Raw genomic sequence first — 16,233 nt, 5'->3', positions numbered from 1 at the left:
TTCACCATGATCCATACATACAATGAATATCCTTAACAACCAATCAACAAGTCACCCCTTCTTAATAAATTCTACTGCAATACCATCCAAACCCACCACCTTGCCGAATTTCATCTTCTGCGAAGCTTTCACTATCTCTTCTCTCTTAACCAAACCATTCTCCCTGACCCTCTCACTTCACATGCCACCCCAACAAAAACACTCTACATTTGTCACTCTATCATCAAACACATTCAACAAAACTTCAAAATGCTCACTCCATCTCCATCTCACTTCATCACTTCCTGCTATTACTTCTCCCCTTGCCCCCTTCACCGATGTTCCCATCTGTTCTCTTGTCTTATGCAGATTATTTACCTTCTTCCAAAAATCTTTTTTATTCTCCCCAAAATTTAATGATACTCTCTCAACCCAACCTCTCATTTACCCTAGCCTGAGCCAGGTAACCATTTTATCAACCAATCCCTTGGGTAAATGAACAGCTGGGTTGACTGTGGATCAACTGCCATAACCAGGATTCAAACCTATATGCTCAACCCTGGGCAACCCAAGAATGCATCACAGTCAGGAACGCTAACCACTACACTGTTTTGTACTCATTTAATTCAAGTGTGCAATGACTGAACCTTCCTAGACATGGGGAAAATACTCCACACATGGATGAATTAATCTTTTATACTCAATCGAAGTTTTCAATTCTTACATGGATGTCAAATTTTCTTACCATAAGGAGTCTCCTGGTTTTTGGTACGTGCATGAAGATTTGCGCCATTCTGCACCAACAACTCCAACACATCAGGCTGAAGAAAAAATGCCACAAGTTACAAAAACAAGCATACATGTCCCAAGCTCATCAACAATAGCCAAATTCAAAATACTTAGTTTTCAGGAACTAATGTGGTCACATGCTTTTATGTACATGCCACTTCCTAAATTTGGAGTACAGTCTTCTGTGACAATTTTTTCTTTGAGCATCACAATCTAAACTATGGCTAAGGTGAAACTAATCTCTAAAATATATATCAAGTATCATCTAAGATTACTGACAGGTTCAACTGAAATCTATATTAGGATAAAATTTTCACTGTATATCCTTCAACTGATTAATCTGATCTCTATCCTCTGCCATCATTTTGAACAAACTCAAAAACATGTGTAAATCTTTCAAACATATTTTGTCTTCTCACTCAGTTCTAAACACAATCTTACAATATGAGAATTCTGAACTACAAGTACTATATCTAATTCCATCTTCATGGACATCATCAATAATCAGGAAATTGTACATAAATCTCCAACCATGTATTGGGATTTTTGTTAAGACTCTCGAGACCATACCCTAATCCCCTAGTTAGTCTTGTATGTATATTCTCTAAATTTTCAGTCAGTGAGTACTATTAATTCACTGTCATTACGAAAAACACAAGCACAAGAGACTTATCTAAAAGCTTCTAATTTCACCAAAAGACCAGTTTACGAACAGAGGGGATAAACAACAAACTCTGATACACTTACATGTCCCCAACATGCTGCTGCATGTAGAGGTGACCAATCATCATGATCTCTAACTTCAGTTGGCACATTTTGACTCAGAAGGTATTCCACCACTCTGACATATCCATTGGCTGCCGCTATGTGCAGCTAAGAATGAGAAAAAAATTAGGAAGCATAAAACTTAAACATCTCGAAGCAATGTACAAGTAATTATTTCACTACTCCAGTATGTACACTACTTAATGCCAAATCAATACAATTTGTTTTGATAAAATGGTAATGCATTTCTGATATCAAGGGTACTGTTTATCTATCGCAACTAAATTTCCTGCCAATTCCGCAAGGTTCAGTAAGTACATACAGTGCACCCTATAAAATCACTCACTCATACACATTCTCAACCCATGCCAGTGTGTCAAGAGTAAAACATCACATGTGTGACAGGACTAGCCAGCTGAGAGCTTACAACTCAGCTCAAGTTATTCCATGAGTGTCTATGCCATGGACTTCTATACTTATAAAATTAATGCTTACTTTTTCACTTTTTACAGTAATAGATAAGTGATACTAGTGTCTCAAACAAACTAACTCCATACAGAAAATACTTCCGCTGCATTTGATCCCATCATTCCCTAGCTTCTTTATCTGCTATACCTTTAGTTCTAACAAATTCTCTCACAGCATCTACCCATCACTGCCATGGTCAACCTCTCCTCCTTGCCCCTTTGACTGTACTTCTACATATCTTAAATAATGAAGTTTCAGTTAAGAAATAATAAAACATGGTACACAGCTTCTGTTTCTCTGGGAAACTCTTCTAACCAACCAAATCAGTTTCAGGCCATGATATTATATCCCTGGGGTTAAAGCAATAAATAATAACCTGAGGTCAGTTTGTTCCATTTTTAAAAGGTCCATAACAGGAGATAAGTACTATGAGGGGGTGGATAGGCTTTCTATATTGGAATTCAATTAACCTAAAAATGCAGAAATGAGAATAATGCATACCTCATAAACCATCTAGTGCAAATATTCAACATTATAAAAGATGCAGGATATATACATACTGGTGTTGCTCCCTGATGATCACGAAACATTAAGCTTTGTCCCTCACTCTTCATATGCTTCAGGTCACTAAGCATCTGTGTCTCTGTGGCAGAACGTGTCTCATCAATAAGAAGCTGAGTGACCCCACGCCGAGCCATCTCACTCTCAATGTAATCGAGAGTTGCATCATCCTCACATATATCATACGGCATGTTACCATCAGCATTAACAGCAAGAAGATTGGCACCTCTGAAAAGGAAAAATCAAAAATTATTCCATGTATCGTTGTCATCACACAACCTCAGGATTCCATTTATGGGGCACACCTAGCTTCAAGGGTGCACTTCGTGCAGGAACAAGGAAATAATTGACTCCTGTGGAGCAAGCATGTTCTCAATGAGACTGTTCTACCCATCCACTGCCGATGGAAACAGTTTTGCCATTGGTGACATCTTGCTCATAGTGTAAACACTTGTAGATAGAGTCCGATAATGCCATACACACATTATTACTAAGAACATTATAGTATAAACTCAAGTCCCTTTTCATGTAGGGGTCCTGGGGCTATAACCCCAGAAGCTCCAGCAGCTTCAAGGTTGTGCTACACTCAGTAGTAAGGACACGCCAGACTCCTTTGAAGTAGAGGTTGTTTGACAAGACTGTATTCTTATCAACTAATAATGATACATCCTTGCCAAAGGTGACTCTTCACTCATAGTGTAACATCAAGCAGGAAGCATCTGGTAACACCATACTTACATATACATATTTCTTTCATACACATTTGCCATTTCCAGCATCAGTGAGGTAGTGTCAAGAACAGAGGAATGAGCCTTAGAAGAAAAATCTTCACTTGGCTCACCCAATCCCATCCTTTTTAGTTGCCTTCTGTGGCACACAGAGAATCTGTTGGAAGTATTCTCACCTATCCCCAGGGATGACATACATTTATCATTATCATTATTATCATTATTATTATGATCATTATTATTACTATTATCATTACGATCATTCTTATTATTATTATCATTATCATCATGTATCCCTGGGGATAGGGGAGAAAGAATACTTCCCACACATTCCTCATGTGTCGTAGAAGGCGACTAAAGGGGACGGGAGTGGGGGGCTAAAAACCCTCCCCTCCTTGTATTCTAACTTTCTAAAAGGGGAAACAGAAGAAGGAGTCAAGCGGGGAATGCTCATCCTCCTCGAAGGCTCACATTGGGGTGTCTAAATGTGTGTGGATGTAACCAAGATGAGAAAAAAGGAGAGATAGGTAGAATGTTTGAGGAAAGGAACCTGGATGTTTTGGCTCTGAGTGAAACAAAACTCAAGGGTAAAGGGGAAGAGTGGTTTGGAAGAGTCTTGGGAGTAAAGTCACGGATTAGTGAGAGGACAAGAGCAAGGGAAGGAGTATCACTACACATGAAACAGGAGTGGTGGGAGTATGTGATAGAGTGTAAGAAAGTAAATTCTAGATTGATATGGGTAAAACTGAAAGTTGACGGAGAGAGATGGGTGATTATTGGTGCATATGCACCTAGGCATGAGAAGAAAGATCATGAGAGGCAAGTGTTTTGGGAGCAGCTGAGTGAGTGTGTTAGTAGTTTTGATGCATGAGACCAGGTACTATTATAGTGATGGGTGATTTGAATGTAAAGGTGAGTAATGTGGCAGTTGAGGGAATAATTGGTATACATGAGGTGTTCAGTGTTGTAAATGGAAATGGTGAAGAGCTTGTAGATTTATGTGCTGAAAAAGGACTGGTGATTGGGAATACCTGGTTTAAAAAGAGAGATATACACAAGTATACATATGTAAGTAGGAGAGATGGCCAGAGAGCGTTATTGGATTACGTGTTAATTGATAGGCTCGTGAAAGAGAGACTTTTGGATGTTAATGTGCTGAGAGGTGCAACTGGAGGGATGTCTGATCATTATCTTGTGGAAGCAAAGGTGAAGATTTGTAGAGGTTTTCAGAAAAGAAGAGAGAATGTTGGGGCGAAGAGAGTGGTGAGAGTAAGTGAGCTTGGGAAGGAGACTTGTGTGAGGAAGTACCAGGAGAGACTGAGTACAGAATGGAAAAAGGTGAGAACAAAGGAGGTAAGGGGAGTGGGGGAGGAATGGGATGTATTTAGGGAAGCAGTGATGGCTTGCGCAAAAGATGCTTGTGACATGAGAAGCGTGGGAGGTGGGTTGATTAGAAAGGGTGAGATGAAGAAGTAAGATTATTAGTGAAAGAGAAGAGAGGCATTTGGACGATCTTTACAGGGAAATAATGCAAATGACTGGGCGATGTATAAAAGAAAGAGGCAGGAGGTCAAGAGAAAGGTGCAAGAGGTGAAAAACAGGGCAAATGAGAGTTGGGGTGAGAGAGTATCATTAAATTTTAGGGAGAATAAAAAGATGTTTTGGAAGGAGGTAAATAAAGTGCGTATGACAAGGGAACAAATGGGAACTTCAAAGAAGGGGGGTAATGGGGAGGTGATAACAATGGTGGTGATGTGAGAAGGAGATGGAGTGAGTATTTTGAAGGTTTGTTGAATGTGTTTGATGATAGAGTGGCAGATATAGGGTGTTTTGGTCGAGGTGGTGTGCAAAGTGAGAGGGTTAGGGAAAATGATTTGGTAAACAGAGAAGAGGTAGTAAAAGCTTTGCGGATGATGAAAGCCAGCAAGGCAGCGGGTTTGGATGGTATTGCAGTGGAATTTATAAAAAAAAAAGGGGTGACTGTATTGTTCACTGGTTGGTAAGGTCATTTAATATGTATGATTCATAGTGAGGTGCCTGAGGATTGGCAGAATGCTTGCATAGTGCCATTGTACAAAGGCAAAGGGGATAAAAGTGAGTGCTCAAATTACAGAGGTATAAGTTTGTTGAGTATTCCTGGGAAATTATATGGAAGGGGTATTGATTGAGAGGGTGAGGGCATGTACAGAGCATCAGATAGGGGAAGAGCAGTGTTGTTTCAGAAATGGTAGAGGATGTGTGGATCAGGTGTTTGCTTTGAAGAATGTATGTGAGAAATACTTAGAAAAGCAAATGGATTTGTATGTAGCATTTATGGATCTGGAGAGGGCATATGATAGAGTTGATTGAGATGCTCTGTGGAAGGTATTAAGAATATATGGTGTGGGAGGCAAGTTGTTAGAAGCAGTGAAAAGTTTTTATTGAGGATGTAAGGCATGTGTACATGTAGGAAGAGAGGAAAGTGATTGTTTCTAAGTGAATGTAGGTTTGCAGCAGGGGTGTGTGATGTCTCCATGGTTGTTTAATTTGTTTATGGATCAGGTTGTTAGGGAGGTGAATGCAAGAGTTTTGGAAAGAGGAGCAAGTATGCAGTCTGTTGTGGATGAGAGAGCTTGGGAAGTGAGTCAGTTGTTGTTCGCTGATGATACAGCACGGGTGGCTGATTTGGGTGAGAAACTGCAGAGCTGGTGACTGAGTTTGGTATAGTGTGCGAAAGAAGAAAACTGAGAGTAAATGTGAATAAGAGCAAGGTTATTAGGTACAGTAGGGTTGAGGGTCAAGTCAATTGGGAGGTAAGTTTGAATGGAGAAAAACTGGAGGAAGTGAAGTGTTTTAGACATCTGGGAGTGGATCTGGCAGCGGATGGAACCATGGAAGTGGAAGTGAATCATAGGGTGGGGAGGGGGCGAAAATTCTGGGAGCGTTGAAGAATGAGTGGAAGTCGAGAACATTATCTCGGAAAGCAAAAACGGGTATGTTTGAAGGAATAGTGGTTCCAACAATGTTATATGGTTGCGAGGCGTGAGCAATGGATAGAGTTGTGCGGAGGAGGTTGGATGTGCTGGAAATGAGATGTCTGAGGACAATATGTGGTGTGAGGTGGTTTGATCAAGTAAGTAATAATAGGGTAAGAGAGATGTGTGGTAATAAAAAGAGTGTGGTTGAGAGAGCAGAAGAGGGTGTTTTGAAATGGTATGGTCACATGGAGAGAATGAGTGAGGAGGGAACGAGGAGAAGTGGGAGACCAAATTGGAGGTGGAAAGATGGAGTAAAAAAGATTTTGAGTGATCGGGGCCTGAACATGCAAGAGGGTGAAAGGCGTGCAAGGAATGTTATTTCATGTGTGGCGAGGTGGTGATGGGAATGAATAAAGACAGACAGTATGAATTATGTACATGTGTATATATGTGTATGTCTGTGTGTGTATATATATGTATACGTTGAGATGTGGACGTGTATGTATATACATGTGTATGTGGGTGGGTTGGGCCATTCTTTCGTTGTTTCCTTGCGCTACCTTGCTAACGCAGGAGACAGCGACAAAGCAAAATAAAATAAATAAATAACATACACAGATATATACATATATACACATGTACATATTCATACTTGTTTGTCTTCATCCAATCCTGGCACTATCCCGTCCAACAGGAAACAGCATCACTACCCCCTGCTTCAGCTAGGCAGCACCAGGAAAACGGACAAAAAAGGCCACATTCATTCTCACTCAGTCTCTAGCTATTAAGTGTAATGCACTGAAAGAATACTTCCCATATATTCAAATTCAACATATCACAAGATCCCTAAAACCAAAGATGCAACTTCCTTACTTTCGAAACTGAAAACCTACCCTCATCCATCTTGTGCTCATCCAACAAAGACACACATATATAACCACACTTCCTCATCTGTGGTCCTGCCCAGTGTATGTGGCCAGTTTCCCAAGTACTGTGGAAGCCCACAGATGGGGACCTTGGAGTAGAACTTGTAGACTACAGTAAAGGAACCAGAAAATGCAATGAATGCAATATAAAGGAAGTTACAGAAAAAGATAGACAGTTTAAATTGTTTTGAACATATACAAATAATGACAAAGCGTGCAAGAGGAAAAATGAAATGAGTGGGGCAGGAAGATAGGATACATGGACAGAATGGCAAAAAGTTAGCCAGATTACCACAGGGTAATATAAGTAAAGACATAAAATGCAAAGGTAGATACAAGGATATATTTAGAGTGATATGCAAACAGAAAAATGAAGAAATATGCAAGCAAATGGAAAGGCAGTTAAGTGCTGAGAAATACCTACTTAGCAATGAGGAACTTGGCAAGATGAAGATGACCACAGGTAGCTGCTGCATGGAGAGGGGTCCATTTCTCCGAGTCCTGAGCATTTACATCAGCTCCATGATGAACTAAAAGTCTCATCATTTCTTCCGAGTCATCTATACAGCACTGATGTAGGGCTGTCAGACCATCCTCATTTGTGGAGTCAGGATTTACACTTGCTTCTAGCAATGCTTGAACTGTCAAAAAGAATTCACGTCAAAAGACAAACTAGGCTAAGTCTGGTAAACTTAATGATTTATGCACATACATTGACATCATACTACAGAATTCACTAAAAAATTCTACACAAGTGACATTACAATGAGCAGAAATTCTGTTAGTACCAGTATGAACAGCTATAATTTTTAAGGATATATCGCATTATTTCTTTGAGGTGGAAGCCAAAATCATTTACTATAATACAAAATACAAAAAATCATGTCATTAGGACTACTGTTTATTCTTAATACAAGAATTCCAAAAGAAAAGTGTGTGTATCAAGTATGTACAATTACCCATATTTCTGTGTGATGAAATTCCTTTGGATATTCTCTAGCTTCAGTTCATGCCTATTATATCCATGAACTTAAAATAACTAAGGTCATGTAAAGCTAAAGGATATCCGAAGAAATCTCATCACAAAAAAAAAATTCATACTATATGCTCACCTTCATCAATGTCATTTCTGGCTGCAGCTTCAAGTAACATTACATTACTGATGAACTTGACACTTTTTTTGTTTTCTCGCCTCCTCTTTTGTGCTTCATTTTGCGCAGTTTTTTCTCTCTTGCTACCAGCTAATTCTCTTTCTTTCTGAGACCACTTCTTCATCTGCTGCATCCTCCGTCGTCTTGCTAACTTTAAGCGCTCTTGAGTTGAGAGCTTTTCAATGTATGCCATTTCGGCAATGAGTTCACTGTGATCCATTATGGATGTTGATTTTGTGGAGTCCACTTTTTATAATTTCTAAGACTAGGCTCGTTTTGGAATGCATATGTTTCAAAGGAATGTTACAGAACTTGAGAATCATTCAGGTCATGAATACATCAGGATTATCATTACAAAAATCTTGATCATCAGCCATACTATTCCATAAAGTTCAAGGATTCTTAACGCTAAAATGTCTGCTTTTGTTGAATCAGTGAGTACTTTCCACTAAAGTATTAACAAAAGCTCCCATGCTATTCAATATTACAGTTGCATTCTCACACAGCTAACTCCATATTGCATGTAATTTACTTTGATTAGACAAAAATCTGTAACAAAGGCTCCATTTTTCCAAACCTGTTTGCCATTATCACAGTTTTTAACAAGAACATGCAAATAACTTACCTCAGACATGGAGTTCTGGCTGAGGTACTTATTCATTTTGATTATCTGGGTGCAAAGATACTTTAATGATTGTTTACGATCAGCTAACAGGATATGTGTCACACAAATTTTTCAAATATGCTACAACAGGAAAGTAGTTCTAAACTTCTGGCCTTTTTCATCCATGTTTTCAATTTTCTTTTCTTTAACAAATGGTCAGAAAATTATAAGAGAAAAGTTGCAGTTTTCCCAGCAACAGCTTGTCTTTGTATTCTTTTCTGTCACCCATCTTGAACACTTAGACTTCTTTTTCCATGCTGACCTGTTTTCACATAAAATAATAAATGTAAAAATTAGCAAGTACATTTAGTTGAACTGTAACCACAAGAAAAATGACAATATAAGTTTTACAACAAGACACAATGGCTCCTCTGTTATATTTGCAGTCATTCAAAATTATATTTACTTCCATACAGTATTCTCGGATTTTTAAGCATATCAACATTACCAGTGTTACTTAATTTTGCTAAATTCAGCTACAAAATCCTATAAAAAGATATAGTACCACCATTGCCTGAAATTATTTTCAGAATCTTATTAAGTAAAATACAGCATTACCTCATTATTTGATATACTTCCAATTCCTTCAATCTTTAAAGTTCTGTGCCAACACTCTTCATTTGCTGTTAAAAGTTATCTCCTACGCTTGACTGACATGTATAACTTTGCTTTTCACAGAGAGTCTGACCTCCATTCTAAATGCATACATCAATTTCCAAGATAGTTTAATATTCTCTGTTAAACATTCATTCATCTATTTTCCAAGATGCTCACTTGCTTTCCTTTTATTCACACATACGAACTACTTTCCCTATTTTTTGTAAGACTAAATTCTATACCTTGTCCCCTGCTTCATTGCAATTCATACATGATTCATTTTCCCTACAAAATTCTATTTTCCACCACCCACCTTCTTTTAAACTTCATTCCATCAAGACATTCAGTGTTACTGGACTTCATTTGCTTCTGGTTACCTCACCCTTTGGCAAAGTTGTATCAATATCAGTGGACAAAATGAGTATGGACTCATCAAGGAACTTCTCACTATGAAGGACTTGATCATTTCCGTCACTGACTGTAATACAGCTTGAAGCTGTATAAGCCCCCTTAAAAGGGGCCCTAGGATTTCTATGACTAATCAAGCACGGTGTTCCTCTCTTTCCACTACCTATCTTTATAGTGACACATTCCTCTGTGACATCCTCTATTCAGCCATTCTTTACATGATTTCATATTTCAATTTTACTATGAACTCAACATATTAACCCTCTCAAAGACTTAATACCACACATAATATTATCATACTCCTATGCTGTCTTCTCTGTGTTAAGAGCACATTTTTTTCATAGACAAACTTGTGCTGAAAATCTCTGTGCCAAGACCACATATCTTCACATACAAACTTGTGTTGAAAATACATATTCAAATATCTTTAACCACTAATGCACACAATCTACTGATTCCTTCACCACTCATATTTCCACACAGGACCTCATACCTTCCTATGAGCATAATCACTGTAGAGATCCACAGAGTGATACTATCATTACTAAAAATATGTGAATCATGTCATAAAGGATTTCAAGAAAAGCCAGGATTGATATCTACACTGTTATCTTAGAGAAGTCTTCAGGAGTTCTCTACCCCTGCAGCCAGGGCTGCTGTACAGTACCTCTGGCCAACCAAGTTGGTGGAAGCCACGGCCCAAACATGTAGCCACCATGACCAGTCTGGTCTACTATGTAACTACTTGTCCAGGGCCATCTTAAATTCCTCTGCTTAGCATCCCTTGGTGTTACTGACGATCAGGCAATCAGTCATAGAGACTTGGGCCCCGAATGCTTAAGGCATTCTATGTGTTAGTGCATAACGTGCCTTTTTTACTTTCAAATGTAACGTCATTGATTCAAACAACCTGACATAACAAGATGAATACTCTAACAGTTTGGTCCAAGTTCAAGCTGTATATGTAAATTAACTTCCATAGCAAATGTAAGGTAAACCTTTTACTCTCTCCCACCTATCCATTCATATCACCTGTGACAATAATCTTTCCTATAAATCCACTTTCTCAACAATCCTTTCCAAGGTTACAGAATAAGTATCCATAACTTCTGCACGTCACACAGAACATGCGGCTATCACATCTGAATTCTGCACATACAATTTAAAACTTCCAAATTTCCAATTGAATGTATTTTGAAAGCATTCATTTTTCATGCAGCTTCCCACATACTCCTATTAATACTCATCAGTAAACTTCCAACTAACAAACATTTCTCAACCCCTCATTTCACTCTGATTTTTCGGTCAGCTTTGCCTTTGTCTTGCACAAACTTAATGTAATGCACATGAATTACCCTTCCTAAAAATATCTACAACTCCCATCCTCGTACATTCATCAATTATGCCTCTCACATTTCATTTAGCCACGTGAATCTGCATATCTTGTTGTACGCAAATGCTGGTATGCTGGCTGCATGCACCTTTTGTGGGATCTACATTGCAGAAGTGGGGTCTGTAACCTCCATCCTGCAGGCTGGCAAAAGAGAAACCACTGATTCCTTAGGGTAGCCTTTCCACCCTACGCAAAATATATCAAACAATTATAAAATCTAAATATACTACACATTCTTGTCTTACATTTCAACATGGTTCTATCTTCACAGGCAGGTTAAAGACTGTCTTCACATTTCTCTCATGCACTGGTATATAACAAGATGTATTTCTCAAGTATACTTTTTAAGGAGTACAGTTTTAAGGCCTAAAGCCATAGATATCTTGATTAATGATTTCAGGCTTCTCCCCAAACACCTCAGTCTATGACACTGTTGTGTTGCTCCTTTACTCAATTAGGATGTAGGAGGCCATGGCCCCTAGGCATGTGTAACAAAGACAACCCACACTCTACAAATACTTATCCCTGTCATTTTCAATTGTCTCTACGGAACAGTCAAGCATGATTTTCTTAGCTGCAGGCACTATATAAAATCATCTTTGGCCTTATTAGTGTATACTGTCATTTCGTATTTATTGCAATTTTCAATTTTACCTGTAAAACCAAGTGTATTAAAGACTTACATACCTACCAAGCCAAGGCGAATCCATTTTCAAATATAAACAGTGAACTATGCCTTCTAGGACTGCCTAACTTAAAATGTAGCTCTCCTGTCTGTGCTATGCAATATATAGCTTCAGTGCTTTCAGTCATTCCTAGCAGTTCAGTTTTTTAGTGTCTATGCAAGCTGTGAGAGCCTTCTGACTCATAATCTAGTGCTCCCTGCAAGTTGATGTCAACAAACAGCTGTACTGTATTCTATCTGGGTGAATGTTAACACCTTGAAGAGCATCACCAATGGTTTTACCTGTCTTGAATCGAAGGTCCATAAATTCCGTTTTGCCATCTGTGAGTAAAGTCATTAGATATTATGATTTTAGTCTTTTATACCTCTTTTCTGAGGTATGATGCTACTTAGTTTCTTTACAGAAATCAGTACTGTTCTATTTCTTTCATTTCCCATTATAGATAAGTTGAAACTTTTCACAATTCAAAAGCATGTTCTTATCTGAGGCCCACTGGAAGTCTTGACTTTAGTCTGTTTGCAGTTTGTCAGTTTCTCCTAATGAGAGTACCAGCATTATTTTGGGATCTTTTGCAAAAGATGATTTGACACTGTGGTTCGTGTTCATACATATGATAGATATAAGATTAATCAATTCTTAATTGTTCAAAATTTCTCAACTTTGTGAAGATATTCTCCTCCTCACTAATTCTATTAACTGTTGTCTTACAGCTTACAGTCCTTCCTACAACTGACTGATATTCTTTTGTGATTTTCCTGCTACATTATCTGGGCATTTCAAAGCAACAATGATGTTTGCTCCAAGTTTCCCATCTCATACATGGCATAAAAGTTGGTTTCCTAGAATTTCCCAAATTGTCACTGAAATTTCAAACGTTCTTTTATCATTCTGCTGCAAAATGTATACGGTGGTTTAAACATCATGACAGTTTATAAAATTCATATCTCAGAGCTTTATGGCTAGCACTTACAAGACTAACCAGCCAATCTGCATCCAAAATAATTTCCTACAAGAGTGAAAAACACAGGTCTGCAAAACAGCACCACTGACAAGAAAAACACTATCAAGACACTAAGAGAAAATGTCATCATATGGAACCTTTTGAATTTTCACCAGCAAATACCAAGCAAGATGGACCACCAAGAGGAAAAATAAATAAAAAAAATGCTTTACTAGAAATGCCAACATTTGCGAGTAATTATGGTATGTCTCTCTCCACATCATCACTTACCATCATATTCACTAAATGAAGATCCCATCAATCACAACTGCTCAATTATATTCACTTTACTCTCAACATACGTACAGTATCTTCATTTCACTCTCAACAAACGCATATTCACCAACACCTCACTACACCAAAATTTACCTTACAGTAGCATCAGAATTAATCATATGGTTAATATTTTGTCGTAGCTATCCACAGCAAGGCCATATATCAATGTCCTCAGGAGACATGTAAAGACATTTACAAATTCCTTTGAGATGCTGCGGCATCCTTCCTGCTTGGTATGGAGTGACTTCTCCATATAATTTTCCTTTAATTGAAAGCCCTACCCTCTTCATGGGGACTCCATCTTGTGGGCACAAGAACCGCTACAGTTAAAAACTCACATACCATATAAACTCTACAAACTGTAATTTAATGGTACTACTTACGTCAATATCTATCAATATGATCAAACACGTCCCCCTACCGAAAAATTTTCCTCTAAATTATGTATCTTACATGGAGCAATAACCGTAGCTGGTGTTCTGTAACTCTGGGGGCCTGAGCATTTGGTCACATCTAAGGAGCTCACAGAAATCAAATCAATGAACAACTATGATCGACATTTCACTAATTCGTAGCAATAAAACTAGCAATAAAACTATCATATATACAACTATAGTTTGAATCAAAGCTGGGATGTGAACGTTCAATATGGCATCCCAGTGTCAAGAATGACAACATACTTGAAAAAAATATATATATACAAAAAATGGTGTTTTACTTCATGACAATCCACTCGAATTGTAGTCTTTATATAGCGAGCTTACGATGACAAACAGTTTTAGAATTCCGAATCAAGTTATAAAAGATCCATCGATATTTTTCTATATAAAAAAGGGTTACACATTATAGTAAAACGGCTGCAATACCTTCAACTTTTTGAGTTACAAATCCTCCTTCAAGAAGAGACAGCAAACTTGTAGTGTCAATGGGGCAGTTAGCCATTTACGGCAGATCTCGTACACTTCAATCACTCATGTAAATATCAAGGCACAACATTTCATTTCTTTTTTTGGTACTTGGCTTGAAATCTTTGGTGGGAAACATACAGGTGAGCGTCCAGCGTGACAAAGGCCATGTCTGCGAGCATGTCCAGTGTCCACCACCGTTGAACCAACTTGGTGGACTATGCTAGCGGCCTTAACTTTGATCTGCTGTACTTCTATTCCTTAAACACGTCTTAGCTTCACTAATAACACTAGCACAAACACCTCAACGAAGGGTGTTAACGTATAACATTTGAGAATTCTGGCTTTAACACTGTAAGTGTGCAAATGCTCCAGGTAAGCATTATTTGGTAAAACACTGGCGAATTTTCCACCTGCTCGCTCCGCCCACTCCTGCCTCGCACTGCCGAGTGGGTAACACTAACCACTTGGCCACCGCGGAATCCAACCACTCTCTCCGATTCCTGTTATTTGTATATTAAAACTTATATTTCTACGTCCTTTTGCCAAAAATTTGTACATTATCTAATAATCTGTTTACTTAAAGGGGTTATTGATAAATTAGAGGTAGAAATACTGAGAAATATAGAAATATAGTACAATACTTTCGAGTGGAGGAAGTTCAAGTCAGAGTGATCGTAGAATATTTGCGTATGTATTATGACAAAGAACTTTTCTAAAATTGAATTTCATATCAGATCATTTCATTAATCATGAATATCTACTTAGCGATACGTTTTCTGGAAAAAGTGGTGAAACATGCTTGGATATATAAAATATTTTTGAGAGCTCTTTGTGGAAACACCATACACACCTGTGCAGTGTCCGAAACGAGATACTTTTATATTTGTGAACAGAAAACAATAATTTCCTCATCCCTTTGCAATAACTGCATATACTTAATGTCCTTATGACCAATGACGTAAAATCATAACTGATTAGTTTAATAGACCTCACTTCAAATTCACGCTTTTCGTCGTCATCTGACATAGTCATCTCAAAGGAAGCTTGGGTGAAGATGCCACATTCAGCTCAAAAGAAATTATTGTCCCATTGTTATAAGCTGTAAAGTGAATAGCATATTATGAAGTATTTCGTCCCAATTTGCCATGCAGGTGTTTAAGAATATGGATATGATATGAAAATCCCTGAAATATATTGTTCATTTTATACATACCTAGCTAATTTAGTCCGACAGCATCTAACTTTAAAGGTCATTTGCAAAATGACTGAGTTTATCTTCAAGAGAACTTCATTTCGCCCTTTGTCCTATGAAGTAATGATATTGTTCCATAAACTTTAGTGACAGCAGATGTTTTGCATTTTCTATCTGTGGCAAAGCTACCGCTTACTGTGTAGTAGGCCTATGCTAGCTGATATTCCGGAATTCATTGCATTTTTCTGTTGAGCTGGGGGATTGCAGATCTGTTTAAATTCATCAGTAGGATCCAGCGAACGTCTAAACTTGTCTTACCCTGACTGAACAGCTTGGCTAAGGGAATGGCATAGGGATGAGTGGTAAACCCCGTCCTTGCATTTTCTCAAATTTCATCCAGAGGTAAATTTAACTTATTTTAAAGTTTAAACTCCCCCTTCGGCTAGAAGTCGTCACACGACCGGTCCTGCTCGCTGCCAGCAAGAGAACACAGGCAGTCAGGGGTAAAGGAAACTTACCGCAGGTCTCGCGTCGCCCGAGGAACTGGGTCCTCAAAAAGAGTGAACGCTTTTAACTCTTAGTGGCAAATGAAAGTCCCATGTGAGTGAAAACTTCGATACCATACGTCTGGAAAAAAAAAAGAGATACAGAAATTCTATACACACTGAGCTAAAATGATCATCTGTAGTGACCCCGAACAGAGGCCGAAAATGATGGGTATTGAAAATTATGAGATACAAGGACACATAACTGAAAATAATGTATAACAGTGAGGGTTGTTAATT

At 38.2% G+C, this 16,233-nt stretch overlaps 1 protein-coding gene across 2 annotated transcripts in view; it reads right to left on the bottom strand.

Annotated features, from left to right (window-relative positions):
* The window catches only part of LOC139764174 (protein phosphatase 1 regulatory subunit 16A-like), a 38,098-nt gene extending 23,393 nt beyond the window's left edge, over positions 1–14,705 (bottom strand). Inside the window, exons 1-6 of one of the 2 annotated variants that reach the window (XM_071690727.1) lie at positions 14,667–14,705; positions 8,286–9,250; positions 7,598–7,814; positions 2,562–2,790; positions 1,516–1,641; positions 725–800 (exon numbers count right to left, since the gene is read on the bottom strand). In XM_071690727.1, coding sequence (XP_071546828.1) covers positions 725–800; positions 1,516–1,641; positions 2,562–2,790; positions 7,598–7,814; positions 8,286–8,544 — 907 coding nt within the window. In that variant the 5' untranslated portion in view covers positions 8,545–9,250; positions 14,667–14,705. Of the gene's footprint in view, positions 1–724; positions 801–1,515; positions 1,642–2,561; positions 2,791–7,597; positions 7,815–8,285; positions 9,251–14,214 lie in introns of both variants that reach the window. The other variant, XM_071690728.1, reaches the window with a different exon arrangement.
* Positions 14,706–16,233: the final 1,528 nt, after the last annotated feature.

This window comes from Panulirus ornatus, chromosome 48, assembly GCF_036320965.1.
Source record: "Panulirus ornatus isolate Po-2019 chromosome 48, ASM3632096v1, whole genome shotgun sequence".
NCBI classification, from domain to species: Eukaryota; Metazoa; Arthropoda; class Malacostraca; order Decapoda; family Palinuridae; genus Panulirus; species Panulirus ornatus.
Note: the sequence above shows the minus strand (reverse complement) of the source record. Positions and strands in the feature narration are given on the sequence as shown.